General features: G+C 42.4%; 1 protein-coding gene across 1 annotated transcript in view; it reads left to right on the top strand.

Annotated features, from left to right (window-relative positions):
* The window catches only part of LOC126456064 (venom carboxylesterase-6-like), a 78,577-nt gene that overhangs the window by 48,772 nt on the left and 1,854 nt on the right, over positions 1–27,951 (top strand). The window contains exons 2-5 of the mRNA XM_050091818.1: positions 1,197–1,334; positions 3,251–3,382; positions 3,524–3,674; positions 25,049–25,234. Coding sequence (XP_049947775.1) covers positions 1,197–1,334; positions 3,251–3,382; positions 3,524–3,674; positions 25,049–25,234 — 607 coding nt within the window. The remainder of the gene's footprint in view (positions 1–1,196; positions 1,335–3,250; positions 3,383–3,523; positions 3,675–25,048; positions 25,235–27,951) is intronic.

The following is a 27,951-nucleotide window of genomic DNA, read 5'->3' as shown; positions in this document are numbered from 1 at the left end:
AGTCATTGCACATCACACAGTCACTTTTGCACGAGCCTGCATATGGTCGACGGTAACTCCAGGATTGTCTTTCGCAAACGTGTCGATTCATACAATCTCCCACATAGAATACGGCCTCGTCAGTACAGAGTATATAATTAAAGAATTGAGGACATCCTTCGTGCCGCCCCAGCGTCGATTCCCCTTACTCCATTCTGCTATCACCGTCTTCTGGAGTCAGCTGTTGCATAATATGAGGTTGCCACGTTCGATAATTCAGTTCTTTATCCAGGATGTGACATAGCACCTACCTCGTGAGTTCGCTTTGATGTGTTGCCTGCCGTGATGATTTCTAACAGCTGCGTACGAATATTTCCTGCACATACGCCACTTTATAATCAGATCGAGACGTGGATGAACGAACTGTTTTTATTGCTTCTTTTTGCGAGCCTGTGACAATTCTTTACTGTCTGTGGACGAATTGTGACTTTAATCTCATTTACAGTGTGCCACCATATCGCCACCAGGACGACGGAACATCCTTTACAGTTAATAGCGTGCAACAATCTGTGCTCGTTGTAGAACAGTAAGGCTATCGTTCATCTTTTCCGTTGCTATGTGTAGTTTCTCTCACGGCAACCGTCTGTATTGTAGAAAATGTAAAAACAAGCGCTCGCCAACTGGTGAGGTAGCAAGGAAGAGGGAACAAATTCCGAATGTGGAGCGCAAGTCTGTCCAGTTAGCCAGATGTTTACAGCTGTATCGATGCCAGTACGGCAATATGACAGTGGAGCCACCTGACGCATGTACACACTGTAATTGCTGAAATCCAAACCTTATTTCACGATTTATATGTACACACTGTTTTCATTATGATATCATCAATATCCAAAGTTCTATAGTCATTTTGTTATACCTAGTTAATTTCCAGACACCCTAGTTAGACAAATGCCATTTATTTCGGACCAAAATACTTGCAGAAGAAATCTTATGTGCCCCTTTTTTTTCGAACTTCTCTGTAAAAATGTCCGTAAATACATGATACGTTACATTTATGTTATTGAATTTTATTGACTCTTCGTTTTGTATGGTAGTTCATGTTGAGAATATTACAAGCTGGTCTCTCCAATGCTTAAAATAGTTTTTCACCTCTCTGTTTTCTTTCGTTTCGCCATATGTTCCCATCTATTTCTCGTTTTTCTTCTATTTTGTTACAGGCCAGAGAACATGTAACAGTGGAGACACAAGAAGGCCCATTGAGGGGTGAGCTGTTAGAAACATACACTGGAAATCCTATGTTCAGGTTTCTAGGTATTCCACATGCAGAACCACCTGTTGGAGATCTCCGATTTCAGGCAAGTTACTCTATCTCTCTAGTTTTTTCCTTTAAGCAACGTAATTACTAAAACTGCGGTTTAAATTCTCGTACAACCTGTTACATTTTGCATACGCGAGGTCTCTCTAAATCAGTTAAAGTAAATGCTAGAGTGGTTCCCTTGAGAAATATACCGCCGTCTTCCCTTTCTATCTTCCTTTAATCCAACCTTGTTCCCCATGTCTAATGACCTGGTCTTCGACGGGGCATTAAACGCTAATCTTCCTTCCGTCGATCTGCTGGAAGAAAGGTTATTTGTATATTTCGTAGGCATTAGGTGAGACGTAGGACTTGCAAGACGATGAAGGGAGCTTGTTTTCTGAAAGTAATTACTAACAGTGCAATTTCGTTGTTCATTAGCTCCAGCGCCTTGTAGATGTTACTGTGGGTTTCTGGGGTGAGGCCAATTGTCGCTGAGAGACACATGGAACGAATTGCTCTGAGAAAAATTGAGCCCTTTCATATGGTTCCAAGCTGCCGCCGTCTCGGACTGCACCACACGACCGACTGCAGTACATAAAAGTTTCAGCCATTATACCTCTCGGCGCATATTAACGAATAATGCACCAACATTCATAATTAACTGTACTGTCATAATACATTTGCTCCAGTATTCACTTCCATACTAACGGTACCCGATCCTTCTACTACCTAAAAAAGGCACGACATTCCCAGTACAGCCGTAAGATAACTTGGTAGCAACAGCAATACGCTACGTAAGTGAAATGTCACTGACATGCAGTACTACATTTCGAGGTACAATAAGGAGATTGTGGATGACACCACGTCATCTCGAACTGTCCAAAATGCGCTTCTCCTTTAATTTAATAAGAAAGAGTATGTTCTTACTACCATGTACGTTGTTGTTGTTGTTGTCTTCAGTCCTGAGACTGGTTTAATGCAGCTCTCCATGCTACTCTATCCTGTGCAAGCTTCTTCATCTCCCAGTACTTACTGCAACCTACATCCTTCTGAATCTGCTTAGTGTATTCATCTCTTGGTCTCCCTCTACGATTTTTACCCTCCACGTTGCCCTCCAATGCTAAATTTGTGATCCCGTGATGCCTCAGACCATGTCCTACCAACCGGTCCCTTCTTCTTGTCAAGTTTTGCCACAAACTCCTCTTCTCCCCAATTCTATTCACTACCTCCTCAGTAGTTATATGATCTACCCATCTAATCTTCAGCATTCTTCTGTAGCATCACATTTCGAAAGCTTCTATTCTCTTCTTGTCCAAACTATTTATCGTCCATGTTTCACTTCCATACATGGCTACACTCCATAGAAATACTTTCAGAAACGACTTCCTGACACTTAAATCTATACTCGATGTCAACAAATTTCTCTTCTTCAGAAACGTTTTCCTTTCCATTGCCAGTCTACATTTTATATCCTGTCTACTTCGACCATCATCAGTTATTTTGCTCCCCAAATAGCAAAACTCCTGTACTACTTTAAGTGTCTCATTTCCTAATCTAATTCCCTCAGCATCACCCGACTTAATTCGACTACATTCCATTATCCTCGGACGGAGAAAGTTTTAATGTGTGCACGATTTACGATGTAGGTAAATTTTAAGGAAACAGTGGATTACATAAAATTTCAGGTATGTCGTGAAATACTGTGGCTGTTATGATGAACGACTGGCTTTCTACTTCTTGACAGATGCTTTTTGAAAGCAATGTCAGTGAATGACGTTGGGTAACGAAAAGATCATTACGCGAAGGGTCGACTATTCGCAACACTCGGTGAAGCGTGAAGTTACTGCTTTTAATTGTTGTTACTCAGTATCTCATCTCATTAAAATGAACTATTTCCAGCAATGCCCAGAAGCGAAACTCTACATATTGTAACAAATCTAGTAAGTTATATGAAATAGATGTAACTTGTTATAGCCGCCCGTGAAGAAAGCTGCGTGGTCTGAGGTCCGGGATGCCCTCAGTATGGCGTCTCATTGTCCGCAGCGCAAAAGTGGTTTACCATCTGGTGACGAAGACTGCCTCTATCTGAACGTATATGGCCCTGGAGTATGTATAATATGATAACACACAAAAATATAATCCCAGAATCACGGTAAATTCTAGACCTAAATAAACTGAATGGTATAACTTTCGTGTGTATTCTTGCATTTATGTTCTATACTGTCATTATTCTGCATCCGTTCGCAGACACCATCGCAGAGTGCTACAAAGAAGGCTGTTATGGTGTGGATTCATGGTGGATGTTTCACAGAAGGTAGTGGCGAGTCCGCGAAACCGAACTACTTTGTGGACAACGATGTAATAGTGGTCAGCATAAACTATCGTCTGGGACTGCTTGGTAATAGTTTTGAATATAATTACAGCTCTAAGCTTCCTTACATCATATTTATTATAATACTTCGACATAGTTGGCGGTTTCCAGAATCAGGTACCACTCGCTTCATCTTTGTATGCCGGCTGCAAATTCTTACTAATACAGACTAATTTAAACTAGAATAAAATGGACTAGATTACCAACAGCTTTACCTTGCAATCTTTTCATATTCTCCATGCTTAGCTCTCTATTGCCCCATAACTTAATTTCATGTGTCGTAGACCGAGCAAGGGAGCGCAATATTTGTGTTACAAGATTACCATTCCGATACAGAGAGGATCAAGCCCGTAATTTTTATTTGCCACTGGCATCACAACTTCATACATGTCCACTTTTAACGCTTTCAGGCCCTCTGGCTACAATTGTATACATTAACATTTACTGTGTCTTGCCTGCAACACAAATATTTTCCCACTGGAAACATGAGGTAAACGTTTGGGAACTCAACTTTTCATCATGTGTGAGTGCTGCCAAGTGTTGGGAATCACTATGAAAATATCAGCAAGTACTTTACAGGAGACAGTTTTTCAACATCATGATTCGAAACAGCTAGTTCCATCTCAAGAGGCACCGAACTAAAGTGGTTTAGTGACTTCGTTTGCGTAATCTGTAATACACTTTACACAACTGCATAAAAACTGGCGTTAGGCCTACCAAGCCAGTAGAAAAGTCTTCATATATTGCTTTCAAAACACAGAGGAGCCTCGGAACGAACCACTCAGTATTTGACCCCACTGCTTCTGCAAGTACTGATGCAAATGTGGGAGACCTAATGATATTCATCAGTACAAGAAGATGAAACCAACTGGACTAAAAAATAACCTAAGTATTGGCACCCTTAATATATTAACCCTCAATGGAAAAATGGAAGAAATGACAGCTGTACTAACAGAGAGAAAGTTGGATATATTGGGATTAAGCGAAACAGTGTAAGGGAAAAGGTGAGAAGAATTTGAGAGGAGGAGGAAAACCGTACTGGAGTGGGAATAACAGGTTTGGAAGAAATGGTGTGGCAGTGATGGCGAATAAGAATGTGGGAAGTTGTGCTAAAAGTGTGAGATATATGCTATACAGGATCATAATTCTTAAACCTGAGATTTCAAAAAGCAACACTAAAAGTAATCTAGATTTATGTACCTCAAGTGGGATGTAGCGAAGAAGAGAAGATCGACTTTGAAAATGAGTTGGAAAACCATGTAGAGAGTGCTAATACAGTGATGGGAGATTTTAATGCATATGTAGGCAAAGACAGAAAGGTATCTGGACAAGTGTTGGGATGTTTTGGATATGGAGGCAGAAATGAAGAAGGGGAAAGACTCCTGGATTTGTGCCAGAGGAATGGAATGAAAATAGCAAACAGCTGGTTTATGAAGAGAGAAAGTCATGTTATCACCAGATACAGTTGGGATGGGAAAAACAAGAGTGTAATTGATTATATTCTAGTAGATAGGGAATGGGGAGAGAAAGTAACAAATGTGAAGCTAATTCCAAGTGTTAGTGCAGATGAAGACCATAGATTACTGGTGGGGACAATGGAAAATGAATCAGTGTGTGAAAAATGGAAAACAGAAGAAAGTGATGAGGATACAGGTTTGGAAACTGAAGGAGAGTGAAAGTGCTGAGAAGTACAGAGAATTAATCACACACAAAAATTCCCAAAAGAAGTTTTCTGCGATGTAGAAAAAGAATGGACTTTATTCAAAGACAGTTTAGTCGAAGCAGCACAAAAACTATGTTTTAGAACATCTGGAAAGGAAAAAGTGAGACCGACAACTTGTTGGGATGATACCACAGTGCAAGCAGTTAGAAGAAAAAATGGAGCATGGAGAAAGTGGTGGAAAACTAAAAATGACGAAAACCATAAAGATATATAGAGGAAAAGAAGAAGTGCAAAGAAATTGTGAAAACAGCAAAGAAAAAGGCGCAGGAAGAGCTTACAAAAAATATTGAAGAAGATGTGAAGAGCAATAAGAAAATGTTTTATAAAATGATGAAAAATAAAAGGAAGGCTTCTGAAGTACCAGTAAAGACGGAAACAGAGGACGGTACTGTGATTGAAGATCCAGGGAATATAAAAGATCTCTGAAAGAACATGTTAAGAAACTGTTAAACGCTGAGGAGCAGGTACACGAAGAAACAACAAATAATTGAGAAATTGAGAGAAGTTGGGAAGCAGAATTAGGTCAAATTACACTGGAAGAAACGAAAATAGCTGTGAAGAAGATGAATCGCGGCGAAAGGCCCAGGACCTGATGAAGTTTCAGTGGACATGATAAGAGCAGCAGGTCCAGTGGGAATGCGGTGGCTGTAAAGAGTACTGTCAAGTATGTGGAGAAATAGTACAATACCTGATAATTGGAGAAGAGGAGATATTGTTCCCATCTTCAAAAAAGTTAATCAAAGACTTTTTAAAAACTACAGAGGAATAACCCTTATGAGTCATAGAGCCTAGATTTTTGAAAGAATTTTACTAAATCGAGTAAGTGAAAAGGTAGAAGAGGAGCTGAGTGAAGAATAGCATGGGTTTAGGAAAGGAAGAAGCACTATCGACCTGATATTTTCTATCCGTCAACTGATGGATAAAAGTTGGGAGTATAGTAAAAGGGTGAAATTGGTTTTTATAAACATAGAAAAGGCACATGACTCAGTTAACAGGGAAAGACTCTGGGAAGAAATGAAGAAGATAGATATAGAAGATGGATACATTAATGTAATAAAGACAATGTACAGGGGACACAGCTGTAGAATTAGAACACCATTGGGGAACTCTGAATACTTCGAAATAAGACAAGGACTTGAGCAAGGAAGTATTCTATTTCCTGCACTTGTTAATGTTATGATGGAGGGATGTTATCGTATTTGGAAGAGAGAAAGGGATCAACGGAAATATTACCTTGAATGGAGAACCCCTCAAAGTGGTAGAAAGTTTCACTTATTTAGGGAGTGAAATATCTAGTGATGGAAGAATAACTAACGAAATTAACAGGAGGTTACAGAAGGGAGGCAATTTCTACCAAACAATAAAGCATCTGATTTGGAATAAGGAAGTTTCAGAAAAAGCAAAACTCCTTATGTATAAGAATTATTACTTCCCTATTGTCACCTATGGTGGAGAAACACGCACAGTGACAGAAAGGGACTGGAGCAGACTGCAAGCAGGGAAATGAAATTTCTCAGAGCAGTTGAGGGAAAAACAAGAATGGACAGTATAAGGAATGTAGAGATTAGAAAGGACCTTAAACAATAAAGTATGAGAGAAGAAATTGAAAAAAGGAGATTATGATGGTATGGGCATGTTGATATGATGCATGGGCAGAGACTCCCCAAATTCATGGAAGAACTAAAGATGGTTGGGAAAAGACCTAGAGGGCTCCCAAGAACACGGTGGAAAATGGGAGTGAGAATATCTGTGGAAAGGAGAGATGTGACCTGACAGCAAGTGGAGGAAGAAAAGTGGTGGGAGGACTGAGACAAATGGAGAGGACTCGTCAGCACCCAGACTTGGCAGTAGCTGGAGCGGGATCCGTATATAGATAGACAGATAAAAACTGAGAATTTCACAATATCATCTATATTTACATTGTTGCGTGCTGTGAAGCTCATGAATGTGAAAAAAAAATGGTTCAAATGGCTCTGAGCACTATGGGACTTAACATCTGTGGTCATCAGTCCCCTAGAACTTAGAACTAATTAAACCTAACTAACCTATGGACATCACACACATCCATGCCCGAGGCAGGATTCGAACCTGCGACCGTAGCGGTCACGCGGTTCCAGACTGAAGCGCCTTTAACCGCACGGCCACACCGGCCGGCTCATGAATGTGAGCTTTGTATCTAATTCCCATACAAATATTCTTTGTTTTAGAAATGTAACTAATAAGGTACTGTTACAAAAGTAAATAAAGTAATACTATTACTGTCTTACTGGTTTCTGTTGAGATTTTGGGAGATACATTTGCTCACGCTAACTTGCATGAAACAATGTTAACAGTTTTAACACACGAGCCTTACTATTCCACCATTGCCTCCAGTAGGTCTTCTCTGGTGGACTAGCAAACTCAAAATACCCTCCAGCGTCAATCCCAACTACTATTTCTCTCGAACCAATTGATGCTTGCGACATTTTGGCTTCTAAGATACCTCTAAAAGTAGTCACTCTGTAAAGTTAATCCAGGTTTTTCGTTCCAGTGATTAATTTCAGAAAGAGTGTGATGAATTTTTTCTACTGCGTTTTGTATGTGAGCCGCTAACTAGAAGAAAACCACAGCGAAAAGAACTGAAATTTACTCTATAGTCATGCTCTAGCCATTACTGTGACTATTATGGACGTCCCACGTCATATATTTACACGACCACGGGTCTTGAATCCACTGAATTCTTAAGGGAACAATAAAATTATTTGCAAAGTGGAGAAAGTATCCGAATGTCTAAACTGTGTAAGACCACTGCCAGGTTATTATTGTGCTTTTTCGTCCTTAGTTCCTGCATTTGACCCTTTATTGCTTGCTGCAGTACATATGTTTCCCTTTTCTGACAGCATATCCCCCTGTTCGTGACTTGAAATATTTGTCATAACTGAAAATTGTCATATTGCCGCCTTGAGCTGCTGGTAACATAACTTATTTACACAACGAGTTTCAGTCATCTGACCATCAGGTTCATAAAAGTATTCACAGAGGTATGTTAGGCAAAACACAAAATCGTTATCGTCAGGTGATAAAACCATGAATAGTGCAGTGTTATCATACCATAATACAAATTAAGTCCCCAATATTAATGCCGATTACAGTCTTAACATTACTGTACAATCCCTACCAAAGTTCGTATAGACTGCCAACGTAATTTATAACATCATGTGATAACACCTAACGATAACCATTTTATATTTCACCTAACAAAATATTGTGAATACCATTATGAGACTGAAAATGGTCAGGCGACTGAAACTCGTTGTATAAATAAGTTTTGTTACCAGCAGCACAAGATCGTATAAGTGAAGTATTTTAACAGGAACGTTTTTCAAGTATATAAGGACTGTGGGGCACCACCTTCTAAAATGGTAAATACTACAACTGCCAATCTCTCAGCCTCCATTCTCTTCCCCACCTCTTTCGTTTCCTTCTGACATTTCTTATACACTGTCTACCTGAATCTTTCCCAGTGTCCTCCGTTATGATGGTCTACGTCTAGACGACTTGTTCACAATTTGTAGCCGCGCGCGATAGCCGTGCGGTCTCGGGCACCTTGCCACGGTTCGCGCGACTCCTCCCGTCGGAAGTTCGAGTCCTCCCTCGGGCATGGGTGTGTGTGTGTTGTCCTTAGCGTAAGTTAGTTTAAGTCAGATTAAGTAGGAAGTAGGCCTAGGGACCGATGACCTCAGCGGTTTGGTCCCATAGGAACTTACCACAAATTTCCAATAATTTGTAGTGATACACACAAACCTTCCTCATGATACTGTCTACCTAGTAGCAGTAACTGTATCTAAATATCTGTAGTACTTCTTGAGATTATTCTCCACATACGGCTAGAAATGTCTAAACTGTGTAAGACCACTAGCAGGTTATTATTGTGCTTTTTCGTCCTTAGTTCCCGCATTTGACCCTTTATTGCCTGCTACAGTCCATATGTTTCCTTTTCTGACAGCATATCCCTCTGATCTTGACTTGAAATGTTTATCATAACTTATATCATGCTACTCACTGCTTCTCCCGCCATATACCGACCCTTCGCTTGCTGAACAGCTCGTACCAACCCATCGTTGTCAAGAACTGTTACTCCTAACTCCAGTTCAATTGGAACAGATAACAATACATACACTCATCATTACTATTAATAATAAGTTGTATATATATTCCTTGCTTGTTAATTTGTTTATCTATTAGTGAAAACCATTTAAAAATCTATATATTACTTCCTGAGATTAACTATAAGATATTAACAGAAAGCACAGTGGAGGTCTTCTGTTTTTATGAAGGTGGATGTATCTGGAATGTTCCAGTGAACACACAATTCGGGTTTGTTATTAGAGTTTTGCATGACCGAGCAAGCCAGCACAAACCCAAAGATGGGTCGAGCACAGCCTAACTGGAAACGCTACCCGCACCAGCTGTTGTAGTCGAACATAACATCCATGACCGAATCGTTGGTGATGTTTGACTTCGAAAACGTTAAACGTGTTTTTATTCGTGCGCGATACACCCACACACGCGGCTCACTCGTGTTGTGAGTGTAGTGATGCAGCATGAGGAAGCCAGTGAAGTAAGAAGTAAAACTGAAAGCAATGAGTACACATTGAAACAACAAAAATTCTAATAAAGGTATGGAAAAAATGTCTGTTTCTTTCAAAAGAAAACAGAAAGTATACTTGGGTACTTTTCGTGCATTTAATGCATTATCGTGTTTCATCTAAGGAAACACAGTTGTAAGAAATCCTGCTTCAGGAATACCGACAGCACTAAAAAGCACTATAAAAGGAAAGTTTGTTCCAGTGCGTGCTAAAGACATGCGACCGTTTAATGCTATTTCTCGTGAAGGTTGGAAAGAACTAGGGCCAGTATTTAATTCATCCGGGTGCACATTATCGAGAGGTCAGCGTTTCAGTTCGAACAATAAACATATAATTCGACACTTACAGCACATCATATAAACGCAGATTGATCTCTTGTGAATAATATTTTATTTGCAACCCAAGCCGCGGACGTTATCAAGGCGATAGGAAATACACACATCTTAAAAAGTGTTGCATCACTTCGGTTTCTAGAGTTCCGGAACCTGCACAGAAAATTGGAATAGGTATCAACATAAATATCATTACCGCCCTTTTTATTGCTCATGAAAATCACACATTGCGTGGTGGTGGTGTGTTGGGGCTTATGGGCGCTCTACATCGAGGTCATCAGCGCCGTGACACACATTAAAAGGAACGAATGTGGACAGACCTAAGAAAACTAAAGTACACACTCAAAGAAAGCAGGAAAAGAAGGAAAATGCTACATAAGAAAGTAAAAGCTAAGGAACGGGGAAACATAGCAACAAGAATGTCACAGGAAATTGTTATTGGCTGGCCACTTACATAAAATATGGGTGAGCTTGTCACACAGTGAGCAAATTAAAATCCTCTCCCTAAAATCTTTGTAAAAACATTTGACAGGGCACAGAACTTTAAGACTTTAACCACATTCGTCCGAGTGTTGCCTAAAAGAGATGGCAGGTCTCCTGACAAGTGAGCCGCGACCCGCTGGTCAGAAAATAAAACGCAATCCAATAAAACGTGGCGCACAGTGACCTGGACGCCGCAAGCACCACAAATTGGAGGGTCCTCTTGCCGGAGCAGGAAGCCGTGCGTCATAGGGCTGTGGCCTATTCGAAGCCGAGTGAGGAGAACCTCGTCCCGTCAATGGGGCTGAAAGGAAGTACACCACACACGCGTTGTGGGCTTGACTATACGGAGCTTATTGTCAGTCACTTCCAGCCACTCATCCTCCCACCGACACATGACCCGTGAGCTCAACAGCGAGGTGAGTGCGTGCAAGGGGATAGCACACTGAGATACTTGTGGGGCGAGACACGCCTCCTTGGCTGCGAGATCTGCCCTTTCATTCCCAGCAATGCCAACATGCCCCGGAACCCAGCAGAAAGCAACAACCTTCCCCAGTCGCTATAGTCGGAGGAGGGCATCCTGGATAGTCTGGACAATTTTGTCTGCCGGATACAAACGTTGCAATCAGTGAAGGGCACTGAGTGAATCGGAACAGACAAGAAATTTAGGAGAGGAAGAATGTCTCATGTGCTCCATTGCCCGCAAGATCGCAAACAATTCTGCATCAAAGACAGTAAAAGTCTGAGGCAGTCGGACCTTGAGGACACGAAATGGAAAAACAACTGAGCAACCAACAGAATCTCCTTGTTTCGACCCATCCGTAAAAGCAGCTACATAGTCGTGGTGCTCAGATAAAATGGCAGAAAATGCTGCATTAAAAACGGTGGCAGGAGTGCAATCTCTCTTGTACTGCAATAAATCTAAAATCACTCCGGGCCTCTTCAGTAGCCAGGGTGGCAGGCGGTTAAAACCTTGGATTTGCGGTTGTACAGACTCCACACCGAGGGACTCTAGTACACGTTGCACACGGATCCCAAACGGCAACGTAGCCCGGGGACGGCGGGTAAAAAGGCGGTCCAGAGGTGGATGGGCAACAAGATGGTGAGCAGGCGATCTGGGAGCTGCAAGAAACTTACAAGCCTGGCGCACCAGCAGGAGCTGCAGCCGGATGGTAAGTGGCGGTTCGTCAGACTCAGCACAGAGGCTGGGTACGGGACTGGTCCGATAAGCGCCCGTGGCCAGTCGGATACCAGCATGGTGAACAGCGTCAAGGATACGCAAATAAGATGGCCTCGCTGACCCATATACTGTGCACCCATAGTCCAGCCGTGAACGCACAAAAGCTCCATAAAACTGTAGGAGACGCGCCCTGTCCGCGCCCCAAGACCTGTGGCTGAGGCACTTGAGGATGTTCAGTGCCTTCAGCGTTCTGGCTTTTAAGTCACGTAGGTGTGGCAGCCATGACAACCTGGAGTCAAAAATTAGGCCCAGAAACCGCACTGTGTCTCTAAAATGTAGGACAGTATCCCCCACATGCAAGGCAGGCAAAGTAAAAAGATGACGAGAACGATTAAAATGAACACAAACACACTTATCGGCAGAAAACCGAAAACCCGTCTTTGCAGCCCACTCCTCTAACCGCCGCACTCTTAACTGCAACTGACGGCTCACGGTTGCAACACTGGAGGAGGAACAGAAAACAGCAAAGTCGTCCACAAATAAGGAGCACTGTACTGGACTCCTCACTGTAGACGTTATACTGTTGATGGCTATGGCAAAGAGGGTAACGCTTAAAACACTGCCCTGGGGGACACCGTTCTCTTGCTCAAAGCGATCAGACAGTGTGTTACCAACGCGGGTCCGAAAAAACCGCTGAGACAGGAAAGACCGAAAGAAAATCGGGAGGCGGCCACGAAAGCCCCATTGATGCATTTGTGCAAGAATACAGTGTCTCCAAGTAGTATGATATGCCTTACTGATATCAAAGAAGATACCGATACAGTGATGCCTGCTGAATAACCGCCTCTAGGAGGGTCAGGTTGTCGACCGTGGACCGAAATTTTCGGAATCCACACTGAAAGCGGCTAAGGAGCTGTCTGGTCTCTAACAGCCAGACCAGACGCCGGTTAACCATCCGTTCCAGGGTCTTTCCGACACAGCTTGTCAAGGCGATACTACGATAACTACCGGGACATGTGCGGTCCTTTCCTGGTTTGAGGAGAGGGATCAGAATTGCCTCCCTCCACACGGTGGGGAACACTCCTGTCTGCCATATGAGATTAAAACATTCGAGGAGGATTTCCTTTGACGCCGCTGGCAGATGTCGAAGCATGGAGTACCGGATGCGGTCGTAACCTGGTGCAGTGTCAGAAGTCTCAGTAAGTGCCGATTCAAGTTGCCACATGTAGAAAGGGGAATTGTATGCCTCAGAACTGTTCGACCGAAAGTCCAAGGTCGCTCTTTCGACAGTCGCACGGTAGCGACGAAACGCTGGATCCTGATTTGCAGTGGCACTACTTCGTGCAAAATGCTCTGCTAGCGTCTGAGCAATGGCTCTGGGTGTCGTTTGGAGGCATCCCTGGTTCAGGACAGCAGCTATTGGTAAACGGCTATGTTTACCGTAAATCCTCCGGATGGCTTTCCATACTCTTGTGGAACAAGTGGAACGGTTGATGGAGTCCAGGAACTCCTGCCATGACCTTTTCTTGCTCTCTTTAATGACACGGCGTGCCCTGGCTCTCGCGATTCGAAAGGCGGTAAGATTGACCGCTGTTGGGCGGCATTTAAATCAGCGAAGAGCCGCACGCCTGTCCCGGATGGTTGAACGGCACTCTTCTGTCCACCAAGGCACAAGGCGCCGCTTAAGAGTGCCAGAAGACTGTGGTATGGACAGGTCGGCAGCATGATGGACCACAAGCGTGATGTGACCCACCCATTCCTGTACGTTATTGTGGCGGTCAAAGACAGCCAACCGAGTGAACAGTGGCCAGTTAGCCCTGCCAATCATCCATGATGGTGGCCGCTGCTCCAGAAATACACCATTTAGGAGATGAATGCGGATAGGGAAGTGATCGCTGGAATTAAGGTCGTCAATGACCTCCCAGTGAACAGAGTCGGTGAGGGTTGGAGAGCAGAAAGATAGGTGAATGGCTGAGAATGACCCTGTAGCAGTAGAGAAATGAGTCGGAGTACCTGTGTTGAGGATGCACAACACTTGAGATGTTAGGAGGCTCTCCAAAATTCGACATCGAGCGCAAAGAGAAGTGGAGCCCCACAGGACATGATGGGCATTGAAGTCTCCCAGGAGGAGAAATGGGCGGGGGAGTTGGTCGATAAGATCTGTGAGAGCGTCTAAGGTCATTGCATCCAGAGGGGGTAAATAAAGGGAGCAAACGGTAAGCTTCCGAGGTGAATGAATTTCAACTGCAACTGCTTGCACGTCAGTATCCAGGGGGAGAGCAGAGGAGTGGTGGTCATTATTGACAAACACAGCGTCTCCGCCTTTGGCCCTTTCTCCAGTCAGGTCATCTTTGCGATATGACGTATAGCCCCTTAGTACAGGAGCATCAGATGGTTTTAAATGCGTTTCCTGTAAACACAAGCACAGGGGGCGTTGCCGTGCTAGGAGGTTCAGTTCCTCCACATGTGCCCGGAATCCATTCATGTTCCACTCTATAACGGGAGCCATCTATCAGGGTGGGAGTACCTTCATTCTCACTTTCTGTCGGGGAGGAGAGCCAACAACAGGTGGAGGCTCAGTTTTGGGGCGAGATGATTGCCCCAGTCTGACATCAACCTCCATCGCCTCAGAAGAGGAGTCGAGAGAGACGTCAGAGAGAATGACATCCACATCAGGAGACTGTATAACTGCAGTCTCCTTTAGTGGGCGAGTCTTCACCTTTGTCTTTGGCTTCGATGTTCTGGCCTGAGGTGGCATTGGAGCCAAAACCTCAGAAGCAGTAGGGGGTGTAGCAGCACTGGGCAGTGCACAAGACTGGACTCGGGAAGGGGCAGGAAGTTCCATGATGTCAGCTACCACTGCCTGGTCAGAAGGCCGGGGGAGCGCAGCAGGCTTCACAGGAACGGTAGAAGCACACGTACATTGACAAGCACAGGTGCTAGTGCTGATAGTAGCAACCTCCGTTTGTGTAGCGGCATCGGTTTTCAAGACTGGTTGTTTGAGAACAGAAGAAAAGGAAGCAGCGAACGTGGGCGGCTGCATGGACTTGTAGATTTTCTTCGCCTCACCATGCGGGATGCGTGTTGTAGTTTTTAGTTCCTGGATCTTCCGTTCCTCAAGGAAAACTCTGCATTCCCTACTCCACACAGGGTGATCCCCACAGCAGTTGACACACTTGGGAGGAGAGGAGCAACCAACTCCCTCATGGGCGGCTTTACCACAATTCCCGCAAGTGGCTTCCCCTCTACAGCCGAGAGTAGTGTGTCCAAAGTGTTGGCATTTAAAACACCGCATGGAGTTGGGGTAATAAGGCCGTACACTGAGACGTAGGAAACCTGCCTTCACATGCTCTGGCAATTTGGTGCTGTTAAATGTAAGGATAAATGAGTCAGTCTTCATGAGAGCACCATCCACCAGTTTCATAATGTGTTGCACGTCGACAATTCCTTCCCGGGACCATTCACTCTTCAGTTCGTCTTGGGGAATGTCAACGAGATCTCTGCAAGTCACAACACCTTTGCTGTAGTTCTAGGTGTTGTGAAATTCAGTCTCTATCGCAAACTCCCCAAGAAATTGTGCCTTCTGAAGGTTCTGGACATGCTGGAAGCTAGATGTTTCAACCAACAAGGTGCCATTTCGCAAACGCTTTACAGATTTTAATGTGCCAGCAATACCTTCTAAGCCCTTCTGTGTATAAAATGGCGAAACTTTTTCAAAACTCCCATCCTTTCTTTTAATTATGAAAAACACATTCTGCGAAGCAGCATGCGTTCTGTTACTACTACCTGAATCAGGAGGACTGGCTACACGAGCCCTCTTGTTGGATTGGGTGTTAGAACCCACCAGCGGTCCACCCTTTCCGCTGGCAGGAGAAGAATAAAAGTTCGAGGGTTCCATCTCGGTCCCACGAGCAGCTAGGGAACTAGAAGTCCACCTAGACAGAGCCCCGCGTGCCTAGGTAAGCCTTATACAACTGGGGTGCGGCAGGTGCCCCAGAGGTTGCCCGCTTGCGACTGTTCCACCCCAGCCATACATCTTATAGGCGCGCAGCACACCGTAAGATTGAGGGGTTTTTATAGAGGTTTACCTTCCTCGCAATCCAGGCGGTCAAGCCAAGATTACCATTCCCCGCAGCACACAACATTCCACCGCCGCGCCATGCGGTGGTCGCTGAAGCATGTCCGGGGGTTACGGTGACAGGAGACTGGCGGCGCAGACCAGTCCCCAGCTCAGGACCCCGGGGTCGCCAAGCCCGTACTCAGCAAATGAATGCTGAGTCCCTGGGGGGTCACACATTGCGTATTGTTCCACCATACAGTGAGGTCTTCAGAGGTGGTGGTCCAGATTGCTATACACACCGGTACCTCTTATCTCCAGTAGCACGTCCTCTTGCACTGATGCATACCTGTATTCGTCGTGGCATACTATCCACAAGTACATCAAGGCACTGTTGATCCAGATTCTCCAACATCTCAACGGCGATTCGGCGTAGAACCCTCAGAGTGGTTGGTGGGTCACGTCATCGATAAACAGCCCGTTTCAATCTATCGCAGGCATGTTCGATAGGGTTCAAGTCTGGAGAACATGGTGACCACTCTAGTCGATCGATGTAGTTACCCTGAAAGAAGTCATTCACAAGACGTGCAAGATGGGGGTGCGAATTGTCGTCCATTAAGAGGAATGCCTCGCCAATATTCTGCCGATATGGTTGCACTATCGGTCGCAGGATGGCATTCACGTACAGTACAGCCGTTACGACGCCTTCCATGACCACTAGCGGCGTACGTCTGTCACACATAGCGCCACCCGAAAACAGCAGGGAACCTCCACGTTGCTGCACTCGCTGGACAGTGTGTCTAAGGCGTTCAGTCTGATCTGGTGGCCTTCAAACACGTCTCCACCGACTGTCTTGTTGAAGGCGCAAGTGACACTTGTCGGTGAAGAGAACGTGATGCCAATCCTGAGCGGTCCATGTGGTATGTTGTTGGCCCCATCTGTACCGCGCTACATGGTGTCGTGGTTGCGAAGATGGACCTCGCCATGGACGTCGGGAGTGAAGTTGCACATCATGCAGCCTCTTGCGCACAGTTTGAGTCGTAACACGTCGTCTTGTGGCTGGCCGAAAGGCATTATTCAACATGTTGGCGTTGCTGTTCCTCCGAGCCATAATCCGTAGTTAGTGGTCATCCACTGCAGTAGTAGCCCTTGGAAGGCCTGAGCGAGGCATGTCATCGACAGTTGTCTCTCTGTATCTCCTCCATGTCCGAACAACAAAGATTTGGTTCACTCTGTGGCGCCTCGACATTTACCTTGTTGAGTGCCCTTCCTGGCGCGAAGTAACAATGCGGACGCGATAGAACCGCGGTATTGACTGTCTAGGTATGGTTGAACTACAGACAGAACGAGCCGTGTACCTAGTTCCTGGTGGAATGTCTGGAAGTGATCGGCTGACAGACATCCTCCGTCTAATATGCGCTGCTCACGCATAGTTGTTTACATCTTTGGGCGGGTTTAGTGATACCTCTGAACAACCAAAGGGGCTGTGTCTGTAATAGAGTATCCACAATCAACGTCAGTCTTCAGGAGTTCTGGGAACCGGGGTGATGCAAAACTTTTTTTTATGTGTGTATTATGATGAAACTCCACCACTGCCGGTCCCAAGTCCGGGGCCTCATTTCGCAAGTGATGAGGAAGGAGGAGGGGGAGGAGTAACACCTCGTTAAAAAAAACCTGGGTCCATCTGGCTCCGGATGGTAGCACCCTGTAAGGGCCCCTGCCTAGGGTTACTAGGTGAAACCTGGTCAACGGTCTCAAAGGCGGAAGAGGAAGTTCAGATTCCCAACGGCGGAGAGAGCGGAAGAACTACCTCCAGGACTCACAATCTTGGTTGTACGTTTTGTGGCCTTTGGGCCACACCCAAAATAACTTTCATCAATCATGGAAGTGTGTGATGCAAACTATTTTACCCCAGGTGGACGATCCACCGTACGCCAGTACGTCAGCAGACATTCGGATTCTGGGGAGTCTGCAACATTGCACAAAGACAAGTCGGAGTGTCTTGGAATCTCATCCAAATTTCAATATAGGCAATCAACGTACCTAGCAACTTTCAATGCAAACTCATTGTTGAAAACCGGAAAACTAAAACATCTAACAGATACGCTAAAGAACCACAACATACTCATAACAGCCATTCAAGAGACACGATACATGGATACAGATACCTTCGATTCCGAAGGTTTTAGGATATACAAAGGGAAAGTGGGACCGAGAGTAATGAAAAATGTACCACATCTTGGTACAGCCTTTATAATCAACAAACAAATATTGAACTCAATAGTTGGCTTTGATTCCCAATCAGAAAGAATCTCAAGTCTTACATTCACAAGCACATACAAAATCTACACAATTATCAATGCACATGCCCCTATAAACGAGGATAACAGGAAAAACAAAGAAAAAGTGGAGGCCTTTTGGAATCATCTAGATGACATTATTCAGAAAATTCCAGATAAAAACATCATCATTCTTCTTGGAGATTTTAATGCACAGATTGGTAAAGAAAAAAGATATAAGAAAATAGTTGGAAACTATCCTGCACACAAGAGAACAAACAGAAATGGTGTGAGACTAATAGAACTTTGCCAAGCACACAATTTAATTCTTAAATCCACAGCTTTCAAAAAACTACCACGATGACAAAAAACATGGGTATCCCCAAATCCTAGCCTTGGGGAATTTCAACTTGATCATGTCGCAATTAAGAAGATTTCTAGCAAAGAAATCATGAACGTTAGGGTACTCAGGGGTGCAAACTTGGATTCAGACCATTGCCTTTCTAAAATTAAGTTCAAAGTCATCCCAAACAGGAAACGCAGCATGAAACAAATTAAGAGTCGGAAGTATAGCACAGAAAAGATATTAAAATCAGATGAATTTACAAAAGCAACAGAAACCATTCAGACACAAAGCTGGGGGGATATCAAGGAAAATCTCATTACTACAGCTGAAAATCACAGAAAACAGAAGAAAGTAGACTGAATTTCATTACAGTTAGAAAACTGGTAGATAAAGATATAAAAAGGATTAAGAAGACACATGAAAACAAAACTCTCCTCCAAATTGATGAAGAATTTGCTAAAAACAACACAAGGAGCTTTTACAGAACTTTCAAACAAAGGTTATCAAGATACAAAGCACCCACCCTCCAATTTCGAGATGTAAATGGGACCATCGCTCACAACAACACGGAAAACTGCAAAATACTAGCAGGCTACTTTGAGAAACTCTTGAATTGTGAACCCATCCTTGAAAAATTTGAATCCATTCCAAACAACCGTGAGAAGCCGGATTCAGAACCACCGACGATTGAAGAACTACAGAAGGTCATCTCAGAACTTAAAAACAACAAGGCGTCCGGAGAAAATCAAATAGTGGCCGAACTACGGAAAAAGGCTGACAAAAATGCAGTTACATCCCTAAAATGTGTTTTCGATCAAATCTGGAAAGAAGAAGAGATCCCCGCGGAGTGGAGAACAGCTCTCATCCACCCTATCCATAAGAAAGGTTTGAAGACAGACCCCAACAATTACAGAGGAATATCACTGCTGGATATAACGTACAAGATTCTTTCTAAAGTCCTTTTGAACAGGGCAGAGCCGCAATTGGATCCGCAAATCAGGGAATACCAGGGAGGTTTTAGAAAGGGTAGATCATGTTCGGAACAAATACTAAACCTCAAAAACATCATGGCTTACCAAAAATCAAGGGCAAAGACATACGTAATCTCCTTCATTGATTTCAAAAAAGCATATGACTCGATTGATAGAGAATCTCTGTTATCAGTCCTGGAAGAAATGGGTTTTGATAAGAAAACAACTAATATTATAAAAGCGACCCTTACGAATACATTTTCGAAAGTTAAATTTATGGGCGAACTATCGGAACCCTTTGAAATAAAAACGGGAGTGCGACAGGGCGATGGGCTCTCACCGTTGCTGTTCAATTGTGCTCTTGAGAAAGTAGTCAGAGAATGGAACACAAATATTAAGAGTGGTATAAGACTGGGTTGCAAAAAGAAGAACCTTAAAGTAAATTGCATTGCTTTTGCAGATGATATGGCCCTGTTTGCTGAAACAATGGAAGAAGCACGGGAGCAAATCCTTGAACTAAAGAAACAAGCAGCTAAAATTGGTCTTCACATCTCCTCTGAAAAAACTAAGATACTGACAAACATCAAGCACTCATGTAAATACCTCAAAGTTCAAGAACAGAAGATTGAAATAGTAAAAGAATTCAAATATCTCGGAGAATGGATTACTTGGAATGCTGGGGAAAGCAAAGCAATGGAATCCAGAAAAAATAAACTTGAATTGGCCTTCCAACTAACAAAAAATACATACAACAAAAAATCCCTTTCATGGGGGTCCAAAATTACACATTACAAGACAGTGATTAAGCCAGAAGCACTGTATGCAGCAGAAACACTTAACATGAATTTCAAAGGCCAAATGGAGAAACTTGAGATAAAGGAAAGAAAAATTTTAAGAAAAATCATTGGGCCAAAATTTCAAGACAATAAGATTATATACATTAAAAATGAAACTCTCTACAAGAAAATTGAAAAACTTTCAGATTCTATGCGAAAAAGGAGAATAAATTTTTATGGTCATCTTCTCAGAATGAATTCCAACAGATTAATTAAACAAATCTTTGACTTCTTCCGTAACCGAAAAACGAAGCCCAACTGGTTTAAAGAAACTGAGAAAGACCTAGTGGAATTAAATATTTTAGAAAATTCACTTATTGATCGAACTGCTAAATTAATTACTAAAGATGAAAACATAAGGTTCCAAGACAAATCCACACAAAAGTCCAAATCCTTCATTTCGGAAGAAGAGAGGAGAAGAAGATCAGAAAGAATGAAGAAATACTGGGCCCTAAGAAAAGAACAACGCACAAAGAAATGATTGATCCAGCGTACCCCAAAGAGGGTGAAACGAAAGAAGAAGAAGAAGAAAGAAGGATATAGAAGAGAGGACGACTAATGGGAACATTTCGGCGGAAATGTTGCATAATTTTGTTTTATTTCCAACCATGGTGCCAATAAATCGAAAGCCTAGAAAATCACAGACGGATTCATTGTGCTGCTCCTTCTATAACAGCACTTAGCTACACTTTCGATGAAGATAGTTTCTTGTTAAACCATTCCGCGAACATCGGTTAACAACAAATACTGTATGATGCATTGTTCATTATATGAAAGAAAGTGGCCTCTGCTCATCTTTTAAATCGTCTTCTAACCCAGCTGTAACAGCTCGTACACTAAGCTGGATTGCTTGCTCAGTATACTGAAGTTGCTGCCTTACTGAAGGAAATGTATTACTCTTACAGATTACAGGGATATGACTTTGAACTTGGAGGAAGAACTGTAGATTTAACAGAAATTATTTAGAAAGAGCACAGATGAATTAGAAGGAAAAGAGAATCTACAACCTCGTTAGCTATTTTTTGGCTTCATAAACATCAACAAACGTGCATTGTCAAAGAGAATGATTGTGAGGTCATTTTAATTACTGTAGCTATAGATACTGTACCGTTATGACGCGAGGGGAGGATAGACTTGTAATTAACTAGAGTAAGTGATGTATATTGGCAGATGTGTGTTTCTTATCATGAAGTACAAGAATTAAAAATCGAGCTCTAATTTTTCTTCGTCTGATGGTTGTAATTACTTCCAAACGTAAAATTGCTACGTTCATCTGTCTTTCCGGGATCTCAGTATGTTTGATATGAATGAAAAACAGGAAATTCCTAGCAGTGAGCGACAAATGAGTGCAAGCTGTTCAAGTACAAGATGCAGATATTAATGTAATCGTTTTTGTATAGTTAGTGCATAGTGTCTTACAGCGAAACAGATGTATTATAATTCATGTAATATGTCATCGATGTAAAACAGACATTTATTCAGGCAGGCTTTCATGATTTCAACATCAGTTTTGTATTACTTCCCCCCCCCCCTCTCTCTCTCTCTCTCTCTCTGTCTATCTCTCGCACTATCTCTCTCAATCTCTCTCTGTCACTCTCTTTTGTTCATTAAATAGAGCTTTCATCACTTGCAGTGTCACCGCCAGCCAGAAAGAGAGATCTTTCAATGACTGGAAGAAAACGAGTCCAACCGCAGCAGATGAAATAGATGTCTGTATATTAATGCACCTCAGCTATGAGGGGGTGGAGCAGAAGTGAAAAGGATCTACCAGGCAAGGCACCTGTCACAAGACGTATTTTATGTATCCTAGCAACAAGCGCATCTAGCGAACGGTGCTTTAGTAATGCTGAAATGTTATTAAAAAATCGCCACAGACAGTTAAACCCAGAACGAGTTACTGATCTATTGGTGATCAACAGTAAATATGAAGATTCTTCTCCTGCAAACAAACATAAAGTTACAGCTGTAAATATACAATTTTTTCGTATGTATTCTTTGTAAGGACCATCCTCTCCTATACTTGAGCGAAAGTATTTATTGAATGCGTCCGTAGTTCACTATTAATAGCACGCAGAATAAAACTTCTATTTGGAGTCTTATTTTTTTCCAGGTTTGTACTGAAATATCAAATAATTTTCCATATGCTGTATCAATTTAGCTGTGGAATATAAGCGTTCTTGAAAACATTACATAAACTTAAAATAAATTAATTAAATTAAAAAAGAAATGCAGAGGGAGTAAAAAAGAAAAGAAGTAAGTGAGAGAGAAGCAGTGGATTTGTGCAGTGCAGCGAGTCTAGGCGAGCCGAAACGATGCATCAGCCTCGTAAGACCGGTCCTGCTCGCATGTCCAGAGTCCAGACGTCAGACGTGGAGCGAGTATGTGACCAAGCCGACTCATGGTGGGCGGGATACGAGCGGGCCGGTCCCCCACGTAGCATCCTGACCATAACCGCATTTTGTTTGGCATTCCAATAATTCTTATTTCTACCCTCTTAAAAGTGCCCATTACAACAATTCCGCGATACAAAGATATCAATATGTCATTTAAGAGGAACTTGACAAAATGTAATGTTGCATCTCACCTCTGAGGCTAGAGTTCTTATTTCTCATTCTCACAACCAGTCGATATCACATACAGTAGTAGCTACAGAATTCAATTTATATACAACTGGCAAGTAATTTATTTGCCCTTCAACTGTACCTCACCTTCCACACCCACAGAAAATTCCAATTGCTTTGTGTCACTGACAGAAGCATAGGTGCCTATCACCCACCTGCATACAATTTTTCTGGGAGCATATGCTAAAGGAGCAACAGTATAACACCTGAAGAGTATATCATCGGTGTATCAGAACACCACCTACAACTGTGTGAGAACCATGACCGACAACACAGAACACATGCAACGCGAGGATGTCGGCGAGGAATACACTGTTATCTACAGTTCCTGAATGAAGGCTTGCACACTCGTCGAAATTGGGTGTTATCCTGCTTATAAAATTGGACACGGAAATTTATCATGAGAACGCAGTACCTAGAGCTATAAAGAGCCCTCGAAGAACCAATGTCTGACGGTATTAACTTCATACATACTACTTGGGTTATGTGCACTATTCAGCGGCATCAGAAAACCATCATGCCTTTCGTTTTACCGCTGTGCTAGTTAGTAATACACAGCGCCAACCTGCTGTCACTACAACGGCGTCCTACATCTTGTGCGCCCATCACGGTAAGACAGACGAAAGAGCAACTAGTGCGAAAAATTTACGTTTCGTCATTCGACGCCAAAGTGATCATTGTCATGTGCTTGTTAGCGACCGAGTAACTCGTGGCTGCTGGAAAACGGAAGCTGACGCAATGACACAATATGTCACCAGTACAGCCGGGAGAGGAGGGTAGAGAGCTCTCGATGACAGCATATCTAGATCCACTGTACTTTCATGTACGTTTCATCTGAGAACTCTGTACTAGCTGAGCGCCGAAAATTGTTTGATGTATGCCATACCTCTGCAATAGTCCAGCACATAACGTTGGCACGCTGTTCTGAAAACTCTATTCGTGTAGACGCACTTTGGTCACCTTTTCTGGGTGTTCTAATATTTGTGTATCAGTGTATGTTCACTCGAGACTTAAGTTCTGACTGCTTCAGCAACGAATTTTCCATTACCATTTTGGAATGCCCAGCTAGTCTAGTTAAAGGTAACAGGATATCACCGTCCATAATAATCAAGAATGAGATCATCCTTACACCGTACAGGGGAATCTGCTCAAAAGGAACTCCTTTGAAAGGTAACGAAAGAGTAGACACAGAAAGCACGGTTACAATAGTCAGACAAAGATGGGAATTGTGCTTGAAAAGTATGAAAAAGTATTAACTTACTGTATGCCTGTGAATTATGTCAAGTGTCTCTAAACGTCTGAAGACAGGTCGGTGCTTACAGAAAGATAATGGGTTAGTGCAGCATGGTCATAATTCTGAGTAAGTCCTAGCTCATTTCTTGCCGAAAGTTCAGCTGGTTACCTGATGTGAAAGTCCACTGGAGAGACGTTACATATTTATTCTGCAAGCTTCTTTAAAGCTGTTAGTTTATTTCTATTAGGTCCTTGGTGATTAAACGTACAGAAATAAATATTTTTAGCAATCATTTAGTACCTCACGTTTGGTCCCGCCACAAATAAGTCCATGTTTACTTAATTCACATGAAACGTTAAGGTCAAAACGCAGAAAACATGTCACAACTTCGATATTTGAATTTGGTACAATCAGAATAACATCAGCCTCAGCTGTTTCTGTTTAACATCAGATACTGGTGTGAGGAATACCATTACACTGCAGGATCTCTGGATTCTTCTTGGGAATGTTGTCAGTATAGTGAGTAAGATACTGTCTGTTGTCACACGGACAGGAGATTAGGATATTGTATTTATAGCATAACCTTATTAAAATGATAATGCTATAAACAGAATTGTGTACCTAGTAATGCAAGGTATGGTTTTGTTCGATAAAAACTTGTAGCCAGTTAGTGTTATTCTAAGTTTGTTGTTAACTGTAAGAAATATCTTGTAGGTTTCTTAAGCACCGGTGATGGAGTGGTTCCTGGGAACATGGGCCTTAAGGACCAGACAGAGGCCCTTCGCTGGGTGCAGAGGAACATAGCGGCGTTTGGTGGTGACCCAGACAAAGTCACTATCTTCGGCCAGAGTGCTGGAGGAGCGTCTGTTCATTACCACGTCCTGTCCTCTTCGAGCAAAGGTATTTAAACAAAATGTTTCAATACTCTATTTTGAAAGCGTTCTTAACAGAAAGAATAAGAAAAGGAGCCATGGCTTGGAAATAATGACAATCATTTCATGGCGACTACAAGATTGATTGGATCGGTGAGTTGTAATAGGGGTCATGTCCACTTTTTATCCAATTACATCTACCAGAGGTATCTGACCTTTATCGTTTGTTATAACAAGGGGTCATGTCTCGTTAGATGGGACTGAGTTAGAGAAGGTACCATATCTAGAGGTGACTAAAGAGGAGTATGAATCTTTGATACGATCATCAACTCAGAAGTAGAGCTTTACGTCATAAACATGGGAAAAGAAGATAGTCTGAACTTTAAGAGCTTGTGGCCTAACCACTACATAAGGGATAGCATTTATACAACGAATAACCAGTACTGAATATCCCTACAATGTTCTAAAGGAGGTAAATATAGCGATAGTATTTTTGTGACTAAATGCAGTCCTTGGCGAGCATTATGTGCTCTCGTAGATAGCTGGCTATTTGTCAAACATAATGGATGGAAAACCAAGTCAATTCTACATTTTTATGAGATTAATTAATTTCGGGCCATGCTCTATGGTACTATTTCATTTGCTCATACTGCAAAATATTGTACATCACAAATGCATTATTAATTAGTTATACTTTAAATGATCTTAGTATTTTGTTGCACCCCCTTGGCCCTTACAATAGCCTACACTCTGTCAGGCATAGAGTCGACCGATTTTCTAATGCTCCTGACGTCAATTCGATGATGCCACACATTCCCATTCACCTCCAACAGTTTCTGTTTTGTTATTGGTTGTTTCTTCCGGACCCTTTTCACAACTAGTTGCCACAAAGACATCGGTTGGCAAATTTACCGGCCACGTACATTCTCTGGTGCCCAATTCAGTCATGACACAACGAATTTGAAACAATAGATTTGGACGATGTGTAACAGCAGTAAGCTTTCTTGATGTGTGGCATGTAACCAGGTCCTGATGGAAAATCAACTGGGCACATGGGAAAGCATCATGTCCTATAAACATCAGTGAACATCAGTGAGCATCACTTTGCATTGTTCCCTGAACGAAGTACAACCTTCCTGCACCTTGATATGTCGTTGCTTCCATACCATTACCGATTGAGCATGTTTCACAGTTCGCACAAGGCGATCAGGATCCATCCTTTCATTGGGTTCACACCTGATGAGCTTCAGTTTGTCACTCATCATGAAAATTCGGCTTACAGCTGAGAATACTACGGTTCTCCACGGCTCTTTTGTCCAGTTTAAGTGCAGTATGGGCCATGTCAGCCTTCAAAAGTAGAACTGTTCATCCACTTATGTACTGCAAATGAAAGAAGTGATTTTCCTTTATCATAGTAGCTTCTATCATAGTGGCTTCGTCAAATTGGTGGGCGATAGCAAAATATATTTTTCCCAATCATATGAAGTCATATTATTAGGTGTTAGTGGAACATGTATTTTAGCATACTTAGGAAGACTTTATTGGCTGTAACAGATTAGGGCTGGACAAAAATAAATTGAGAGCTGGATTTGTTTAATAAATTAAGGCATCACACATTTGATAATGATCTTCAGTACTGTTGTCGATAACCTGGAGAGTGTAAGCGTGAATATATATTTTACATAATATTAGTGATAGAAAGATATCTTCTCTCAAAATAGTGAACACCATAACTATCACTAACTGTAACTTTTTTACTTATCAGGTCTGTTCAAGAACGCTATAGCAAAGAGTGGATCAGCCTTAAACCCTTAGGCCTTTTCCAAAAACGCCACAGACAGGGCAATACGCTATGCAAAGACTTTGGGATATACAGGGAAAAGTTCCAATGATCTTGTAGATTTTCTGACAACTGTAGATTTTGGTTCGCTACTGAGTGATGAAACAATTGCTCTATCCGATGAGGTATGTATGACTCTTTTTCCTTGAGATTTGGTCGCAGCACTGGAACTGCTTGTAAAGATTGAGGTAATTCATCTGTAACGCAACGCAAATCGTTATGAACTCTTTAATTGAAAAAGTAGTTTGTGTAGTCAGTAATGCTGGCTAAGCAATTTATTTGTTACTGATAATGGACTACTAAAATGAATTTCAAGTTCTCTCAAATTACGATATTCTTGTCCAAGTGTACAGCAACTTCAGACAACTCGTTTTGCAGCCATGTGTCATTGCTGAGCTCCTTTCAGAGAAATTCCTGATGTTTGTTACTTAGCAATAATTATTTTCATTCAGTGTATTATTTATAGCTTTATAGATATTGCTGAAAATCCTGTGTAGTATTTAGTGTGTAATTATTGCAAAGGATAACAATCAAACATAATTTAATTAAGTTTTTATTCAACTATATTGATATTTGTGGCAAGGGTAAGAAGTAACGCACTTTCCTTTGTACGTTTAGACTGTATTCGTGAACTGGAATACACGGTGAGTAACATATATGTAGTTATATGAATAACCATAAAAACCTGCTTTCCTAAGACAAAGACGCGACACCACGAGGATTTTACTGAATCTCATACATCGAATGGTTCGTGTACATTAAAGGGGACACAGGGCTTTCGAAATCATATATCTTATTTCACCCGAGTAAGATCCAGGAAGTGTGCACTAAGATATCTTTCTAATAGATAAGAAATGTTTACGTGCATTTATATTCAACTGCCTTGGGTTAATTTTTGGAGCTTA

Source organism: Schistocerca serialis, chromosome 2, assembly GCF_023864345.2.
Source record: "Schistocerca serialis cubense isolate TAMUIC-IGC-003099 chromosome 2, iqSchSeri2.2, whole genome shotgun sequence".
In the NCBI taxonomy this organism is placed as follows: Eukaryota; Metazoa; Arthropoda; class Insecta; order Orthoptera; family Acrididae; genus Schistocerca; species Schistocerca serialis.
This window is presented reverse-complemented; position numbering and strand designations above follow the sequence as displayed.